This window comes from Enhydra lutris, unplaced genomic scaffold, assembly GCF_002288905.1.
Source record: "Enhydra lutris kenyoni isolate GAN:26980312 unplaced genomic scaffold, ASM228890v2 scaffoldscaffold22, whole genome shotgun sequence".
Lineage (NCBI taxonomy): Eukaryota > Metazoa > Chordata > Mammalia > Carnivora > Mustelidae > Enhydra > Enhydra lutris.
In genome coordinates, this window is record NW_019154106.1 from 14901041 (window position 1) to 14921530 (window position 20490).

The window sequence follows — 20490 nt, forward strand, 5'->3', positions numbered from 1 at the left end:
GACTCGATCCCAGGACGCCGGGATCATGACCTGAGCCGAAGGCAGCTGCTTAACCAACTGAGCCACCCAGGCGTCCCTAGAATAAAATTTTTGATCACTAAAATAGAATGGAAGAGAGTGAATGGAAGAGAGTTTCTGTGAAGCAGAAAAACTTCCCACTACTTATTACATGTTATTAATATTATTAGAATATATGATCTGGAAAGTTAGATTTGAGGTATATGATTGTACTTCTATTAACAAGAAGCATATGTATATGAATATTTCCATCTACTCCTACATACCTATATTAATTGAAGATGACTTGCAGAGGTTAGGAGAAGCATGGTAATGAATAGAGAATTGTATGATTGCATAAAGTTCTTTGTTCCCTAGAATATATACCTGGGCTCAAAAGCCTCGTCAAGGAGAATAAGATCTGTTTGGAAAATGATAATGAAACATATGATCTTTACTGTCTTATTGATAGGATACAGAGCTCTATAAGTAGATGAACTTCCAGAACCTTGAGTGTTAAGTGGACCTGGTACCTTCTAATAGACTGCCTGCCAGTACTATAGCCTATAAAGAACTTCTTAAAACTGAAGACGTCAAAATGATAGAAAAAAATTACCTTCATTCGATTTCATAATTTAAAAACCCAATTTGAAGAGGTAATGGAGGGAGATGAATCGAAGCATGGAGGATCTTTAGGGCAGTAAAAATAAGCCGTATGACAATAGAATGATGGACGCATGTCATTATTATACATTTGTCCAAACCATAGAATGTACAACAGCATAGAATGTACAACTATGGACCATGGGTGATTATGACATGTCAGTGCAAGTTCAATTGCAACAAATATGAGTCTAGTAGTGGATGTTGATAATGAGGAGTCTGTGCATGTGTGGGGGCAGACAGGGGAATTTCTATGCCTTTCTCTCAATTTCTCTGTGAACATAACAGTGCTATAAAAAATAAAGTCTTTAATAAAATGATTTACTAGCTGATGTATAGACTTTTACACACATATGCCAGGTTTGTTTCTGAGGTATAATTTCTTGGGGTCGTGATCTATCCTGAAGCTAGGACAATGACGTGTTTTTTGGGTCAGCCTTGGGTCAGATGCCTTGGAACTCCATGACCTTTTGGCTCATGATGCAGGGAAGGAAAAAGAGGATTCCCTGAGGTACACAGCAAACTGTGGTCAATAACTCCTTCCAACATGGTCTCTTGGTCTCCAAGGCTGATGCAATCCTTTAATTATCAGAATATGTGATGCCAAAACCACTTCCACACTAACAGGTGCTTTTGTTTATCAACTCCCTAGTGACAATTTCTTCCAGCAGCCAAGGTTCTTGGCAAGAAGCTTCAGAGCAAAATCCTACTCTTGAACTACTGAAAGGGTTCCTACAAGCACACCCTAATTCCCCCAACTTAATGAAAGATTCTCTGAAGACATTACATCAGCCACCTTGAATGGTGTCTCTGTCTCCAGTGCCTTGCCCAGTCATGAACTGCGACTAAGGCCTCCTGTCTGTCTCCCTATCCATGAGCTAATGCCAACTCCCTGCCTTTGCATGGAACATATTCCTGAGATCACTCTTCTGCTTTCTGTCACTCAGAGCATGGGCACAGAGCCATCTACACATTCAAGTCTTGTGTGATCCATTGAAGTGTCCACTCTTTATACACATGGCACCTAAGTGTACCTTGATAATGCGTAGATTATTGTTCCGCAAATTTGCAAAAGACTTTAAATAGGGATGCTCTGAAGCTTAACTTCAGCCTTGGTATTCAGCCAAAATAACTTATCGGTTTAGACCTCAACATTTGAAAGATTGAAGAGACAAAGGCTTACATCAGTGTCATTTCTGGTTGTCTCTGCTCTTTAGGGACATGACATCATAGGTTACTTCTGTTTCCAGTCTGCTTAAAGGTACAATTACAGATTAGTCATGGCATTCAGATTCACTGCTGATGTATGAATATTTACTTTCAAGTACTAATGAACATTCTAAGTGTGACCTGGAGAAAATACCTCCTTATTTAGTTTTGTTCTTTTTTTTTTTCATTTTGATTTTCTCGTGGATTTAAAATACTTTGGGTAGGATTTGGATCATCATTCTCTTAATACCAATAATTAGAATACTAGCCTCTTTCCCAAAATGTGAACACACACATGATAGCCACAGTTGCAACCGACAGCAAATCACTTCAGGAACAGGCACAAATTGGATCACAAAGCAAATGAAATTGCATAAGTTCTTTTTCCATTTTTTTTTTTTTTACTCTAACAACTTATTGATAAAGAAAGGAATCCTATTTTTTATTCTTGTTTCAAATTAATCACCAAATTATCTACTAGGACTAGCATAGTACTATATTTAAATTATAATATTTAATTCTGAAATGTTTAAATCTCTTGAGGAATGAAATTTATCTTTTAAAAATATTTTTTCTTTTTGTTTGGTTTGGATATTTGTACAGAATGATGACCACTGAAAAGGATCTTGTTGAATTCCTGCAATGAGACATTGAGGGAAGTTTTCAGCATAGGGCAGAAAGGACGAAGAAAAGAAAGAAATATTAAGATGCAGGATACTGGGTTAAGTTAGAAACACAGTCTTTGAAAGGAAAGAAAATCAGCTTTTTGGGAAACCATCTGGGAATGGTAAATGGTCAAGGTACCACCTCTGATACCCACAAAGACCTCCAAAATGATCTCTCTGCCTTGCTTCCCCATAGAGCATGCCACCACAGAATTGACCTGTAGATCCCAAATACTGAAAGAAGACTGAAGAATTAACAAATGCTAAAATTTCTATTCTTGCTGTGTTTTGATAAACTTGGAACATGAAAAGTATAATGAACAATTAAATTCTCAAACACATTGGACCATGGGAAGCTGAGTCTTCTGACATGAGGTCAGACTTTCTCAATCATTAATGTCTTTCCACAAATACTCCTAAAACTAGAAGAGGTTCCCAGCATATAATGCACAGCTCCTTCTCTTCCCTTTAATTTTAAGAAAATTACCACTTTTATTCTCCTTGTTTTCCTTTTTGCTTCTCCTCAATCCTTAACTTTCCCCCCTGTTTAATCTTGTTAGGGAAGCTTCTCACTTCCAGCTGCCCTTGCATCGTTATTAGAAAACCCTTCTCCACCACAAAGCTGACATACCCTTTTGCCATAGTTTTCTTTATTACACTGATAAGTATTTTCTATTTAAATTTTTAACTATTTTTATTTCCCATGGTGTAAAGAATATTTTTCCAGATAGCCACATACACACTGTCTTAGAAACTTTTTCTAATCATTACTTCCTAATAATTTAAATATCACATTAATCTTATTCCAAAATCTTATACCTATTATGTTCTATTTCATAAATTTGTGTTCAGCTACAGTGATATGTCTATCCCATTGTTAATACCACACGTTTGTAATCATTTGTAGCCAACTGCTTTATTTTATCTGATAGACCTTCCCCTCACTTTTTGTCCAAATTACCTGACCGTGTTTTGCATATTTATTTTTCAGGAGGAAACAATTTTTCTTCTTAAAATATATATTATTAACGATTTTACTGGGGAACTCTTTAATGTGTAGGTCAACTTGTGGAGAGTTGAGATCTTTGGATATTGTGTATATCTCATATATCAGGAAGAATTAGAGGAAGCAATCCCTGGCACTCACACAGGACCTGGAAAAGTTTGGGTTTCCAACCAATCAGAATAGAGAACCCCATAATTCACAGAGCACCAGGTAAAATATTCAAAAGTGCATTGCTTCAATAGGGAGGAAACATTAAACATAATCTGAACACTGTTCTAGTCCCATTCAACAAAGTTCAAGAAGAATAATAGAAATGCAAAATATCCAGCAACCAAGATAAAAGTTGTAATGTCTAACAGCCAATCAAAAATTAACAAGCATGTAAAGAAGCAGGAATATATATCCAATGTATAGGGGAAAAAACAATCCACCCAGCTCCCAGCTCCCATGCATACAAAATGAAAATGATAATATAATTAGTAAATGAATACATTAAAATTTTTATTATCATTGCATTAAATATCTTTTAAAAAGTAGAGAAAGGATTGAATGTGGTAAGTAGAGACATGGAAAACACACAGAAAAAGAGCCAAAGTTAAAATTCTAGTTATTAAAAATATGATAACTTAGATGAGAATAGCAGATGAACAGATTATCCACTGTAGCAGCAAAGATTAGTAAACTTGAAGATACTACAATTGAACCCATCAAAATGAAAGCAAAGAAAAAATAAATAAATAAAAGGACTTAAAAACAAATGTACAGAGCATCCATGAGCTAAGAAAACACTTCAAACAGCCTTATGGATGAACAATTGGAATCTTCAAAAAATAGGATATGAGAAAGGACAGAAAATGGAAACAATGGCCAAATTATTTCCAAATTTAATGAAAACTGTAAATCCACAAAGCCAAGACTCAAAGAAGGCACAAAATCATGATGTACACACACTAAGAGATACATCATAATACACTGGATCAAAAACAGTGATAAATGAAAATGCTGAAAACCCTCCAAGGGAAAAGACACTCTATATACACCAGAATAAAGATAAAAATCATGGCAAACTTTCTATCAGAAACATTGCAAACCAGTGGAGAAGAAAAAAAATGGAGCAACATCTTTAAAATCTGAAAAAAAAAAAAGTTTACCTCAAATTCAATACTCACCAAAAATATCTTTAAAAACAAAGCTGAAGTAAAGAATTTCAGACATACAAAATTCAAGGAATTCATCAGTACCAGTCATCAATCACTACAAGGAGTGTTAAGGAAATCCTTTAGAGCAGGTAAATCCTACCAACTGGGAATCCAGATCTGAAAGAAATCAAGACCAACAGAAGTGGCAAATATATGTGCAAATATAACTCATATGATCGCTATATCAGCAAAAGCCCACATTAACTCATTTTCTTACTCTAGAATGTGTATATTGTCACAAATAAGAGAATTTCCATTTTAATACTTTCCCATCCAGGTACCAAATATTAAAAACCTAATTAAAATGTCCTCTTGATATAGTCACCACCTTCCTCCTAAATCCCTGAAACTATGCTAGCATCCCCTAAAACAGCTGTAAGCCAGGCTAAAAGATGAATGTGGTACAATTTTTAAAGACTTGTAGACTAAGAAATACCATAAATGTATCAAAAAATGTTCTCATCTTCAGGAGAGAACCAGGAGATTTTTAAAATTTTTTTCATTATTTTTTTATTATTATTATTATTTTTTTATTTTTTATAAACATATAATGTATTATTAGCCCCAGGGGTAAGGGTCTGTGAATCACCAGGTTTACACACTTCACAGCACTTACACATATGTCCATAACCCAGCACCCTCTATCCACCCCCCTCCCCTCGGCAACCCTCAGTTTGTTTTGTGATTTTAAGAGTCTCTTATAGTTTGTCTCCCTCCCAATCCCATCTTGTTTCATTTATTCTTTTCCTACCCCCAAACCCCGCACATTGCATCTCCACTTCCTCATATCAGGTAGATCATATTATGATTGTCTTTCATTGATTGACTTATTTTGCTAAACATAATACCCTCTATTTCCATCCATGTCATTGCAAATGGCAAGATTTCATTTCTTTTGATGACTGCATAGTATTCCATTGTGTATATATACCACTTCTTCCTTATCCATTCATCTGTTGATGGACATCTAGGTTCTTTCCATAGTTTGGCTATTGTGGACATTGCTGCTATAAACATTCAGGTCCAAGTGCCCCTTCAGATCACTACGTTTGTATCTTTAGGGTAAATACCCAGTAGTGCAATTGCTGGGTTGTAGGGTAGCTCTATTTTCAACTTTTTGAGGAACCTCCATCCTGTTTTCCAGAGTGGTTGCACCAGCTTGCATTCCCACCAACAGTGTAGAAGGGTTCCCCTTTCTCTGCATCCTCACCAGCATTATCATTTCCTGACTTGTTAATATTAGCCATTCTGATTGGTGTGAGGTGGCATCTCACTGTGGTTTTGATTTGTATTTCCTTGATGCCAAGTGATGTGGAGCACTTTTTCCTGTGCCTGTTGGCCATCTGGATGTCCTTCTTGCAGAAATGTCTGTTCATGTACTCTGCCCATTTCTTGATTGGATTATTTGTTCTTTGGGTATTCAGTTTGCTAAGCTCTTTATAGATTTTGGATACTAGCCCTTTCTCTGATATATCGTTTGCAAATATCTTCTCCCATTCTGTCAGTTGTCTTTTGGTTCTGTTGACTATTTCCTTTGCTGTGCAAAAGCTTCTGATCTGGATGAAGTCCCAATAGATCATTTTTGCCCTTGCTTCCCTTGCCTTTGGCGATGTTCCTAGGAAGAAGTTGCTGTGGCTGAGGTCAAAGAGGTCGCTGCCTGTATTCTCCTCAAGGATTTTGATGGATTCCTTTCTCACATTGAGGTCCTTCATCCATTTTGAGTCTGTTTTCATGTGTGGTGTAAGGAAATGGTCCAATTTCATTTTTCTGCATGTGACTGTCCAATTTTCCCAACATCATTTGTTGAAGAGGCTGTCTTTTTCCCATTGGACATTCTTTCCTGCTTTGTCGAAGATTAGTTGACCATAGATTTGAGGGTCTATGTCTGGGCTCTCTATTCTGTTCGACTGATCTATGTGTCTGTTTTTGTGCCAGTACCATACTGTCTTGATGATGACAACTTTGTAATAGAGCTTGAAGTCTGGAATTGTTATGCGGCCAACTTTGGCTTTCTTTTTCAGTATTCCTCTGGCTATTCGAGGTCTTTTCTGTTTTCATAAAAATTTTAGGATTACTTGTTCCATTTCTTTGAAAAAAATGGATGCGATTTTGATAGGGATTGCATTAAATGTGTAGATTGCTTTAGGTAGCATAGACATTTTCACAATATTTGTTCTTCTAATCCATGAGCATGGGACTATTTTCCAATTCTTTGTGTTTTCTCAATTTCTTTAATGGATACATTATAGTTTTCTGAGTATATATTCTTTGCCTCTTGGGTTAGATTTATTCCTAGGTATCTTACGGTTTTGGGTGCAATTATAAATGGAACTGACTCCTTAATTTCTCTTTCTTCTCTCTTGTTGTTGGTGTAAAGAAATGCAACTGATTTCTGTGCATTGACTTTATATCCCAACACTTTACTAAATTCCTCTAAAAGGTCTAGAAGATTTGGAGTGGAGTCTTTTGGGTTTTCCACATATAGTATCATATCATCTGAAAAGAGAGATAGTTTGACTTCTTCTTTAATTTCTTTTTGTTGTCTGATTGCTGAGGCTAGGACTTCTAGTACTATATTGAATAGCAGTGGTGATAATGGACATCCCATGTTCCTGACCTTAGCAGAAAAGCTGTCAGTTTTTCTCCATTGAGAATGATATTTGCAGTGGGTTTTTCATAGATGGCTTTGATAATATTGAGGTATGTCCCCTCCATCCCTATACTTTGAAGAGTTTTGATCAGGAAGGGATGCTGTACTTTGTCAAATGCTTTTCAGCATCTATTGAGAGTATCATATGGTTCTTGTTATTTCTTTTATTAATGTATTTTATCACATTGATTGATTTGCGGATGTTGAACCAAACTTGCAGCCCTGGAATAAATCCCACTTGGCCGTGGAGAATAATCCTTTTAATGTACTGCTGGATTCTACTGGCTAGTATTTTGGTGAGAATTTTGGCATCTGTGTTCATCAAGGATATTGATCTGTAATTCTCTTTTTTGATGGGATCCTTGTCTGGTTTTGGGTTCAAAGTGATGCTGGCCTCATAAAATGAGTTTGGAAGTTTTCCTTCCATTTCTATTTTTTGGAACAGTTTCAGGAGAATAGGAATTAATTCTTCTTTAAATGTTTTGTAGAATTTCCCTGGGAAGGCATCCGGCCCTGGGCTTTTGTTTGTTTGGAGATTTTTGATGACTATTTCAATCTCCTTACTGGTTATGGGTCTGTTCAGGTATTCTATTTCTTTCTGGTTCTGTTGTGGTATTTTATATGTCTCTAGGAATGCATCCATTTCTTCCAGATTGTCAAATTTGCTGTTGTGTAGTTGTTCATAATATGTTCTTATAATTGTTTGTATTTCTTTGGTTTTGGTTGTAATCTCTCCTCTTTCATTCCTGATTTTATTTATTTGGGTCCTTTCTCTTTTCTTTTTGGTAAGTCTGGCCAGGAGTTTATCAATCTTATTAATTCTTTCAAAGAACCAGCTCCTAGTTTTGTTGATTTATTCTATTGTTTTTTTTTGTTTGTTTTGTTTTTGTTTTTTGTTTTTTGGTTTCTATTTCATTGATTTCTGCTCTGATCTTTATGATTTCTCTTCACCTGCTGGGTTTAGGCTTTCTTTGTTGTTCTTTCTCCAGCTCCTTTAGCTGTAGGGTTAGGTTGTATATTTGAAACCTTCCTTGTTTCTTGAGAAAGGCTTGTAGTGCTATATATTTTCCTCTCAGGACTGCCTTTGTTGTGTCCCACAGATTTTGAACCATTGTGTTTTCATTATCATTTGTTTCCATGAATTTTTTCAATTCTTCTTTAATTTCCTGGTTGACCCATTCATTCTTTAGAAGGATGCTGTTTAGTCTCCATGTATTTGGGTTCTTTCCAAATTTTCTCTTGTGCTTGAGTTCTAGCTTCAGAGCATTGTTATCTGAAAATATGCAGGGAATGATCCCAATCTTTTGATACCGTTTGAGACCTGACTTCTGACCCAGGATGTGATCTATTCTGGAGAATGTTCTGTGTGCACTAGAGAAGAATGTGTATTCTGTTGCTTTGGGATGGAATGTTCTGAATATATCTGTGATGTCCATCTGGTCCAGTGTGTCATTTAAGGCCTTGATTTCCTTGTTGATCTTTTGCTTGGATGATCTGTCCATTTCAGTGAGGGGAGTGTTAAAGTCCCCTACTATTATTGTATTATTGTTGATGTGTTTCTTTGATTTTGTTATTAATTGGTTTATGTAGTTGGTTGCTCCTATTTTAGGGGTATAGATATTTAAAATTGTTAGATCTCCTTATTGGACAGACCCTTTGAGTATGATATAGTGTCCTTCCTCATCTCTTATTATAGTCTTTCTCTTAAAATTCAATTGATCTGATATAAGGATTGCCACCCCAGCTTTCTTCTGATGTCCATTAGCATGGTAAATTTTTTCCACCCCCCTCACTTTAAATCTGGAGGTGTCTTTGGGTCTAAAATGAGTTTCTTGTAGACAGCATATTGATGGGTTTTGTTTTTTATCCATTCTGATACCCTGTGTCTTTTGATTGGGGCATTTAGCCCATTTACATTCAGCATAACTATTGAGAGATATGAATTTAGTATCATTATATTGCCTGTAAGGTGGCTATTACTGTATATTGTCTCTGTTCCTTCCTGGTCTACTACTTTTAGGCTCTCTCTTTGCTTAGAGGACCCCTTTCAATATTTCCTGTAGAGCTGGTTTGGTGTTTGCAAATTCTTTCAGTTTTTGTTTGTCCTGGAAGCTTTTTATCTCTCCTTCTATTTTCAATGATAGCCTAGCTGGATATAGTGTTCCTGGCTGCATGATTTTCTTGTTTAGTGCTCTGAATATATCATGCCAGTTCTTTCTGGCCTGCCAATTCTCTGTGGGTAAGTCCACTGCCAGTCTAGTATTTTTACCATTGTATGTTACAGACTTCTTGTCTTGGGCTGCCTTCAGGATTTTCTCTTTGTCGCTAAGACTTTTAGATTTTACTGTTAGGTGATGGGGTGTGGACGTATTCTTACTGATTTTGAGGGGGTTTCTCTGCACCTCCTGGATTTTGATGCTTGTTCCCTTTGCCATATTGGGGAAATTCTCTACAATAATTCTCTCCAATATACCTTCTGCTCCCTTCTCTCTTTCTTCCTCTTCTGGAATCTCAATTATTCTAATGTTGTTTCATCTTATGCTGTCACTTATTTCTCGAATTCTCCCCTCATGGTCCAGTGGTTGTTTGTCTCTCTTTTCCTCAACTTCTTTATTCTCTGTCATTTGGTCTTCTATATCACTAATTCTTTCTTCTGCCTCATTTATCCTAACAGGAAGAGCCTCCATTTTTTATTGCACCTCATTAATAGCTTTTTTAATTTCAACTTGGTTAGATTTTAGTTCTTTTATTTTTCCAGAAGGGCTTTTATTTCTCTAGACAGTGTTTCTCTAATATCTTCCATGCATTTTTTGAGCCAGGTTAGCACCTTGAGAATCATCATCCTGAACTCTAGATCTGACATATGACCAATATCCATATTGCTTAGGTCCCTAGCCTTCAGTACTGCCTCTTGTTCTTTTTTATGTGGTGAGTTTTTCTGCCTTGTCATTTTTTTCCAGATAAGAATATATGAAGGAGTGAATAAAATGCTAGAAGGGTGGCAAAGATCCCAGGAAAATGTGCTTTAACCAAATCAGAAGAAACCCCAAATCTTGGGGGTGAGATAGGGGGTAAAAAGAAGTTCAGAAAAGAAAATAAATAAATAGAAAAAGAAAACAAATAAAGAAAAAATATAAATATAAAAATATAAAAAATATAAATATAAAAATATAAAAAAGAACATATATATATATATATATATATATATATATATATGACTGGTGACTAGAACAGGTCACCCACTTAATCTTAGGAGTATTTTGGTCTCTTCAAAGAAACTACCTCCCAAAGTTTTAAAGAATGAAAAACATATATAAGGGTAAACACAATGAAAGGGTGGAATATGACTATAAAGACGACTTTTTTTTTTCTAAAAAAGGATTTGATAAGATAAGTTGGTTGGGAGAATAAAGAAAAAGAAAGTGGAGATAATTTGCACGGGCTGGAGACTGGAAAAAACCTGGTGCTAGATTAGGGTGTATTTTGATTGATTAGAAGAAGTTGTACCCCAAATTTTTTAGCAGAAAAAACCCTATGATTATATAAAAAATAAAGTTAGATACAATGAAGGATAAAATATGACTATAAGAATGAAGGTTCAAAAAAGATTTTTTTTTAATGAAAAGTATTGTTATGATAAAATAGTTTAAAAAAACGTTAAAAAAGGAAAGGGTAAATACCCAGTAGTGCAATTGCAGGGTCATAGGGAAGTTCTATTTTTAATTTCTTGAGGAATCTCCACACTCTTCTCCAAAGTGGCTGCACCAACTTGCATTCCCACCAACAGTGTAAGAGGGTTCCCCTTTCTCCACATCCCCTCCAACACATGTTGTTTCCTGTCTTGCTAATTTTGGCCATTCTAACTGGTGTAAGGTGATATCTCAATGTGGTTTTAATTTGAATCTCCCTGATGGCTAGTGATGATGAACATTTTTTCATGTATCTGATAGCCATTTGTATGTCTTCATTGGAGAAGTGTCTGTTCATATCTTCTGCCCATTTTTTGATATGATTATCTGTTTTGTGTGTGTTGAGTTTGAGGAGTTCTTTATAGATCCTGGATATCAACCTTTTGTCTGTACCGTAATTTGCAAATATCTTCTCCCATTCCGTGGGTTGCCTCTTTGTTTTCTTGACTGTTTCCTTTGCTGTGCAGATTTTGATTTTCCTTTGCTTTTGATTTTGATGAAGTCCCAAAAGTTTATTTTCGTTTTTGTTTCCTTTGCCTTTGGAGACATATCTTGAAAGAAGTTGCTGTGGCTGATATTGAAGAAGTTACTGCCTATGTTCTCCTCTAGGCTTCTGATGGATTCCTGTCTCACGTTGAGGTCTTTTACCCATTTTGAGTTTATCTTTGTGTACGGTGTAAGAGAATGGTCGAGTTTCATTCTTCTACATATAGCTGCCCAGTTTTCCCAGCACCATTTATTGAAGAGACTGTCTTTTTTCCAAGATACAGATGTAGTGAAAAGAAGGGCCATCTGTACCCCAATGTTTATAACAGCAATGGCCATGGTTGCCAAACTGTGGAAAGAACCAAGATGCCCTTCAATGTACAAATGGATAAGGAAGATGTGGTCCATATACACTATGGAGTATTATGCCTCCATCAGAAAGGATGAATACCCAACTTTTGTAGCAACATGGACGGGACTGGAAGAGATTATGCTGAGTGAAATAAGTAAGCAGAGAGAGTCAATTATCATATGGTTTCACTTATTTGTGGAGCATAACAAATAGCATGGAAGACATGGGGAGTTAGGGGAAGGGAGTTGGGGGAAATTGGAAGGGGAGGTGAACAATGAGAGACTATGGACTCTGAAAAACAATCTGAAGGGTTTGAAGAGGTGGGGGGTGGGAGGTTGGGGGAACCAGGTGGTGGGTATTAGAGAGGGCACGGATTGCATGGAGCACTGGGTGTGGTACAAAAACAATGAATACTGTTATGCTGAAAATAAATTTTAAAAATGATAAAAAAAAAAGGAAAGTTTAAAGGTTAAAACTTTAGCAGAAGGAAAAAAATAAAATTAACAAATGAATTAATTTTGTAAGCCTAAAGCATCACGGGGAGTAAGCCATGCATTCCATCCTTTGCTTTCTTCTCCTCTGGAATTCTGTTGTTTTTCTTGGTAAGTGAACTTGGTCTTGGCTGGATTTCTTGTTGATCTTGGGGAGGGGCCTCTCATAGTGACTCTCAAGTTTCTTTGCCTGAGGCAGAATTGCATCACCCTTACCAGGGGCCAGGCTAATAATCTGCTTGGGTACATTTTCTGGAGCTTTTGTTCCCTGAACGCTTTCTGTAGGGTCCTAGAGGATGGGAATGAAAATGGCGGCCTCCCAATCTCCAGCCCAGAGGAGCCTAGAGCTCAGGGCCCCACTCCTCAGTGCGCCCTCAGAAAAAAGCACTCAGTCACTCCCATCTCCCTGGCCTCCAGTTGCATTCCGAACTCACCCAGGCTGTGACCAAGCGTCTCTGTCTCTGGCACACAGCTCCGCCTGGAGTCTCAGAACCCTGCAGATCCCAGAGCTGTTCCAGGGGGTTCTCCCCGGATCTTGTGGGTCCCCACTCACAGAGCTGTGGCCTGTGCCATGGATTATGGTTCAAGGTAACCCCGAGTTGAGAGCTCACTCCTCGGCTCTGTCTCTGTAGCCGGCTTCTCTGCTCTAATACCTGCGAGCTCTGCAGCCCTCTGACACCCCCAATCCTGTGACCCTGCGGGACCTGAGGTCACACTGTCCCCACATGGGCTTCACCCCCATTTAGCCTCTGGAGCAATGTCCCTCAGGGGTGCAGACTTTTAAAAGTTCTGATTTTGTGCTCCATTGCTCCGCCACTTACTGGGACCAGCCACTCCCTCCATGGGCTATCTTCCCATCGCTTTGGATTCACTTCTCCACAGGTTCTACCTTTCAGAAAGTGGTTGATTTTCTGTTTCTAGAATTGTTGCTCTTCTTCTCTTCAGTCTCCTTTGGATTTGTAAGTGTTCAGAATGGTTTGATAAGCTATCTAGCTGATCCCCTGCTACCTGATGTCATCTCAGCCTGCTACTTCTCCACCATCTTGACTCCTCCCCTGAACCAGGAGATTTTAAAGAATGGCTCAGGGTACCTGGATGGCTCAGTTGTTAAGTGCCTGCCTTTAGCTCAGGTCATGATCCCAGGGTCCTGGGATTGAGGCCCACATTGGGCTCCCTCCTCAGCGGGTAGCCTGCTTCTCACTCTCCCACTACCCTTTCTTGTGTTCCCTCTCTCTCTGTCTGTCAAATAAATTAATAAAATTTAAAAAAAAGAAAAGAAAAGAATGGATCTATACTTCTTTGTCAGGTATCTATCAACTTAGATAACCTCCTACCCTCTGAGATTGGAAATAGTCATCCAATGAACAGAAGCTAAATGAACCAGCCATTGTGTCCTGGAATTACATGCTCTAGTAGTAAATGAAATTGTGAAAGTAAAGTGACTTTAATAATCTAACTCATGAAAACTGATTTGAACATTTACAATAATAAGTATAATGAAATGGAAGAATCTCGTTAATTCCTGGAAGAGGTAGGAACATGTATTTGAGATAAAATGAGCAGTAGACAACACTCTCCAGATTACTGGTGGGTATCAATAGCAGGGTTCACGTTGGGCTTGCTGCCAGATTTGAGGTGTTTTGAAATCTATTTGGAGAAGGTGCCAGATAGACCATTTATAGGACTCTTAATTAAAGTACAGCATTGTTGAGATCTTTCGGAGAAAAAAATAGAGACAACATTCTAAACCAAGAGGAAAAGGGAAAGGCTTCTTTAAAAAGAATTGACAATATATTTTTTAAGGAGAGATTTGTCACACATGTGGACAGATAAACTAAAATAATATAATCCAGAGCTTGGATAAAGACCAATTCGAAAGACAATTTCTTAAACAGATAAAGGAAAAAGCCACACCTCACATCCTGCTCAGGTGAGGGTGACCTGGTTGCTTAATGGTAATTTCTGTGGCTTCTACAACCCTTTGGTTAACTTGACCCTTAAGAGATCTTTCCACAGGTGGCAATCAAGTCAAGAAGTAGGCTAAATCCTGGATCCAAGTTTCACCTAGTCCTAGAGGATTCTGTACTTTGTCCACTCAGATCCCTATTTACCTTGGTTCTTGGTTTTCCTTTTGCTTTGCAGGTCACTCTTTATTCTCCTGTCTATTCTACTTTTTCTCTTTGACTACTAAGGTCGTATGCCGTAGGTCCTCTTTTCCTCTGTTAATACACACTGCTACAGTAAATACATCCAATCCCATAGCTTTATATGTTACCTAACTGCCTAACTATCCAACCTGACACAGAATTTTGCTAGTTCAAAGTTCTATGTACTAAAATATAGCTTTATTTGGTGTGTAAATTCCTATAGATGAATTTAATTTTTGTTTATTTTTTAAATTTAATTTTTGTTAATTAAATTTCAATTCCACCTTCAGTCATTGAAAAATAAATTGACTCATAGGACACCTAAGTGACCCATTTGGATAAGAATCCAACTCTTGATTACAGGTCAGGTCGTGATCTCAGGTCATAAGATTAAGCCCCACATACTCCCCACTAGTGTTGGAGCCTGTTTAAGATTCTCTGTCTCTCATTCACCCAGCGTTCTCCCTAATCCCCACTCATTCTCACTCTATCACACATTTTCTTTCTCTCTCTTTCTAACACAAACATGTGCATGAAAAAAAAAAAGAAAGAAAGAATGAAAAGAAAGAAAGAAAGATTGATTTGACTATTGGGAAAATTATGACAAAGTTGTCACCATACTTCATCACCTGTAACTTTTAGTAATAAAGATCCTCCAATGGGGCTCCTGGGTGGCTCAGTGGGCTAAAGCCTCTGCCTTCAGCTCAGGTCATGATCCCAGGGTCCTGGGATCGAGCTACACATCAGGTTCTCTGCTCAGCAGGAACCTGCTTTCTCCTCTCTCTGCCTGCTTCTCTGCCTACTTGTGATCTCTGTCAAATAAATAAATAAAATCTTTAAAAAAAATCCTCCAAGAAAACGCAAAATACATACTTGACAGAGAAACGTGTAAAGATTCTCTGAATATGATAATTTGTGTTAAAGGTTCACAATACTTTTCTGTTTGTAAAACAGTTGTGTATCTCTCAACCACACACCTTCTTTGAATCTGTTGAAAATCTGTTAACTCTAAAATTTGACCTTCCCAATGCTGGAAAACTGCACTTCTAAGAATCCCTTTGCTACTTTGATTTTTGAACTACTACACTTGCTTCCATAAAGTCTAATTCCTGGGGAATATTACACACAATATTTAACTACTAAAAACGACAGAAGTTGTCAAGGTTTCTAAAAATTAGAAGTAGTGGAAATTCAAGTAAGAATAAAAGACTGCTGGTTTCCTTCTGTCATCTGATAGTCATGTCCTGCCTGGGAGGCTGGAATACAAAAAAGGATAAGTTGAGGCTCAGCACTGGAAAAGTACTAAAAAATTAGAATTTCACCCAGGGCATAGTAGTGAGGTAATACCAAAATAAAGGAATGAGAGGCTGTCTGAAGGACACCAAGAGCTCAGTGAGGGAGGTGCTAAAATGATTATGAATGAGACACAAAAATTAAAAATTGGCAACAGCAAATAAGAAACTAATAGGAAACTCTAGGAACTGTTGTAAGTCAGTTTGACTATGGCAGGGTAGAGAATCTTGTCAGTTTAGGAATTATTTTAAAGAACCAATTGTTGCTTTCCATTTCTGTGGTGGAGCTACTCAGGGATACCAATAGGCACTGAATAATTTCTTGAGTCTTAAAAAGTGATTTGTTGAAGGGAGGAAAAATGCCTGTTAAGACGCATGTGGCTCAGGGCACCTGGGTGCCTCAGTGGATTAAACTTCTGCCTTCAGCTCAGGTCATGATCTTGGGGTCCTGGGATTGAGCCCCACATTAGGCTCTCTGCTCAGCAGGGAGCCTACTTCCCCCCCGCCGCCTGCCTCTCTGACTACTTGGGATCTCTCTCTCCCTGTGTCAAATAAATAAATAAAATCTTTTTTTTAAGATTTTATTTATTTATTTTGACAGAGAGAGATCACAAGTAGATGGAGAGGCAGGCGGGGGGGGGGGGAGCAGGCTCCCTGCTGAGCAGAGAGCCCCATGCGGGACTTAATCCCAGTACCCTGAGATCATGACCTGAGCCGAATGCAGTGGCTTAACCCACTGAGCCACCCAGGCGCCCCAATAAATAAAATCTTAAAAAAAAAATAAAAAAAGGAACATTTCTTTGGTGTTGTGGGGATCATCCTTCTCATTGTTATGGCCTATGACTGCTACGTGGCCATCTGTAAGCCCCTGCACTACACAATTATTATGAGCCCTCAGGTATGCTGCCTGTTGCTGGGAGGGACCTGGGTGGGAGGGTTTATCCATGCGATAATACAGCTTCTCTTCATGTATCAAATACCCTTCTGTGGCCCTAATGTCACTGACCACTTTATATGTGATTTGTTTCCCTTGTTGAAACTGGCCTGCATGGACACCCACACCCTGGGTCTCTTAGTCATCTTCAACAGTGGGGTGATGTGTGTGACCATCTTCCTTATCCTCATCGCCTCCTACGTGGTCATCCTCTGCTCCCTGAGGTCTTGCAACTCTGAAGGGCGGCGCAAAGCCCTCTCCACCTGTGGTTCCCATCTCACTGTGGTCATCTTGTTCTTTGTACCATGCATTTTCCTGTATGTGTGGCCTGTGGCCACTTACCCCATAGACAAAGCAATGGCTGTGTCTGATTCCATCATCACACCCATGTTGAATCCCTTGATCTATACCCTGAGGAATGCTGAGGTGAAAAATGCCATGAGGAAACTGGGGAAATGAAGGACTTTTGTAAGCAAGTGACCTCATTATTTTCATTGTAAAAATGATCAAATGTATAATTACTTTTACATCTTTATCATTTGACTTTTGCTACTTGCCATCTCTCTAATATACCAAACATCTTGACAGAAAGACTTTTGTCTATTTATGATTGGCATCTATTAAGTTTCCATAAAGTTCTGTTAAATGATTATAGAATGCAAGAAACTTGTCCCTGGAGATAGCCTAATTTAGATGGTTGGATGAAAAAAGGAGACAGTAATAAATATTAAAAAACCAACTACCATGAAAAGATGCTGAATTTTGTTAAATGCTTTCTCTGCATCAATTGAGAGGATCATATCATTATTGTCCATTCTTTTATTAATGTGATGTATCACATTGATTGAGTCATGGATGTTGAGTCACCCTGCAGCACAAGAGTAAACCCTACTTGGTCCTGGTGAATAATCCTTTTAACATACCATTCAATCCTATTGGCTAGTATCCTGTGGAGAATTTCAGCATCCATTCTCTGAAGGCAAGGGAAATAAAGGGGAAAATGAACTATTCTGACTTCATCAAGATAAAAGCTTCTCCACAGCAAAGGAATCAACAAAACTAAAAAGCAACCTACAGAATGGGAGAAGATATTTGTAAATGTCTTATCAGATAAAAGGCTAGTAGCCAAAATCTATAAAGAACTTCTCAAACTCAACACCCAAAAACAAGCAATCCAGTCAAGAGATGGGCAGAGATATGAACCGACATTTCTACAGAGAAGACATACAAATGGCCAACAGACACATAAAAAATGCTCCATCACTTAGCATCAGGGAAATGCAACTCAAAAACACAATGAGATACCACCTCACACCACTCATAATGGCTTAAAATAACAATTCAAGAAACAACAAATGTTGGTAAGGATGCAGAGATAGGGCAACCCTCTTACACTGTTGGTGGGATGGAAGCTGATGCAGCCACTCTGGAAAATAGTTTGGAGGTTCCTCAAGAAGTTAAAAATAGAGCTACCCTATGACCCAAATATTGTGTTACTAGGTATTTTCACCAAAGTTACAAACGTAGTGATCCAAAGCAGCACCTGACCCCAATATTTATAGCTGCAATGTCCACAATAGCCAAACTATGAAAAGACCTGAGGCATCAATCAACAGATGAATGGATAAAGAAGGTGTGGTATATATAAATAATGGAATATTACTAAGCCATCAAAAAGATAGAATCTTACCATTTATATCAACTTAGATGGAATTGGAGGGTATTAGGCTGAGTGAAACAAGTCAGTCAGAGAAAAACAATTATCATATGGTTTCATTCATAAGACGAATGTAAAAACCATCACAGAGGACCATAGGGGAAGAGAGAGAAAATGGAATGGGAAGAAATCAGAGAGGGAGACAAATCCTGAAAGACTCTTAACTACGGGGAAGAAACTGAGGGTTGCTGGAGGTGAGGTGGGGGTAGGAATGGGATAAATGGATGATGGCATTAAGGAGGGCATGTGATGTGATGAGCACTGGGAGTTACAGACAAATGATGAATTACTGAACTCTACATCTGAAACAAGTGATGTAATATATGTGGGCTAATTGAATTTAAATAAAAACTAAATAAACAAAAGGCAGAGAGCAATCATTAGAACAGCATCGGTGGAAGTGGAGGGCTCTGATTATTTTATGGAGGGTACTTCATGTTGGATAGGCAGAAGAAGATTCTATTATCAGGTACCACTTCAGCTGATTTTGAATTCTGTTGAGATTACCTGAGGAAAAGTGCTGAAACATAGTAATCAATATATTTAATGATGATGAGCACCAATAAAAAACCAAATGTGATCAGGAGGAAACAGCCGTATGAGGATTAGTGGAGTCTATATTCTGGAAAGGGACACTCTAAAGCAGGACTACTGTGGTATTTTCAAGGAACTGTGGAAGACCGGGAACATAATGGTCCAAGAAGAGAGTGGCAAGAAGCAAGATCAGAAATGCACACAGTGTCGGCTTATGTAGTGCCAAGACCACCAACACTCCCTGAAACCACAAAGAGCGTGAATGTTGTTATTGTCTCTTAAAAATGACCAAGCCTCAAGGAGTCTTCATAAATGCTGACTGACACTAACTTTTGTGTATAAGGGAGTTGGGGGAATAGGGGAAAAGCGTTTGCAGCTAGCTTCTATTTGTCCTTTAATTTTTGATTGTAGAAGGAAATTTACAACAGCATTGGAAAATATTTCACAGTAAAATACTTCTTTTTATATTTTAAATTTTTTTTTCCATGTATCAATACAGAAGAAAAAATTAATAACAGTATGATGACTTGGGTTTTTTGACAACCCTTGGGACAATCTTTATTTTATCACATAATATAAACACTGGATTCCTGAACTGGGAAGGACCTCAAAATGAGGTCCATGTCTTTATATCTGTGTAATATGTAAGATTTTAGAACTTGATAAAAGTCCTTCAAAGGAATAGTGTGATGCTAGCTTTAGCTTCATATTTCTCATTCTATTATTGAGAGCTTTTTGTGACTGTGCCATCCTAGAATATAAGGTCAACTGCCAGTTTGTTCAAATCTTTTCATAGAGGATTACATTAGATCTCAGGTAATAGCTTACCTCTATTTCCCATTAAATACATTTTAGCAGATAAGGCTTGGAAATTTTTTACATATTCCGCTTTCCAACACAAACCTTAGTTTGTTGATTCCTGTTACCAAGATTTTCTGATAAACAAATTACATTGTTAAATAGAAGGGCTATTTCTGAGATGCCAAAATGGGATTTGATAAAATTTCATCCAATTACAATAAAACAGACTAAACTAAAAGTAAAATGAGTTTCTTTAATTTGATCAGAGGTATATTCCAGAAACCTAAAGGAATGTCACACTCAATTCTAAGAGAGATCCATTAAATTCAGGAATAAGAGAGGCCACCTTTTATAGCTGCTATCATTATATATTTTACTAAGAGCTTTAAGGCCAAGTTCTCAAACTCACATGCTTACAGAGTTCAAGGAGATTTTAAAAATTGAATAGAGCCAAAACTACGCAAAGACATTTAAGAAAAATTTTAAGACATTTGTTCCCTGTAGAAAGGGAGTAAATCTTGTCCGTTTTAAGAGTCTGTGAAGACTCATCTCTGGTGTGTTGTTGCCTTATGAGGAGCATATATCCAAATCTGTCCCATACTCAGATTTTCAAGAGAAATCAGGCATTCATATTTTATGTAAGTCTTAATGACTTCAA

At 37.7% G+C, this 20490-nt stretch overlaps 1 protein-coding gene across 1 annotated transcript; it reads left to right on the forward strand.

The window, feature by feature from the left end:
- Positions 1-1075: 1075 nt before the first annotated feature.
- On the forward strand, positions 1076-17511 carry LOC111149901 (olfactory receptor 4C6-like). The gene is made up of 3 exons (XM_022507197.1): positions 1076-1102; positions 16637-17229; positions 17478-17511. Exons 1-3 carry the CDS (start codon positions 1076-1078, stop codon positions 17509-17511), a joined length of 654 nt encoding a protein of 217 aa, XP_022362905.1.
- Positions 17512-20490: the final 2979 nt, after the last annotated feature.

Excerpts from the sequence above, each read along its gene's own strand:
- LOC111149901 (XM_022507197.1), top strand. The coding sequence starts at position 1,076 with ATGACGTGTTTTTTGGGTCAGCCTTGG. Across the intron at positions 1,103-16,636 it reads GTTTTTTGGGTCAGCCTTGG|GAACATTTCTTTGGTGTTGT; the intron begins GTCAGATGCCTT and ends AAATAAAAAAAG. Across the intron at positions 17,230-17,477 it reads AAAAATGCCATGAGGAAACT|TTGGATGAAAAAAGGAGACA; the intron begins GGGGAAATGAAG and ends TAATTTAGATGG.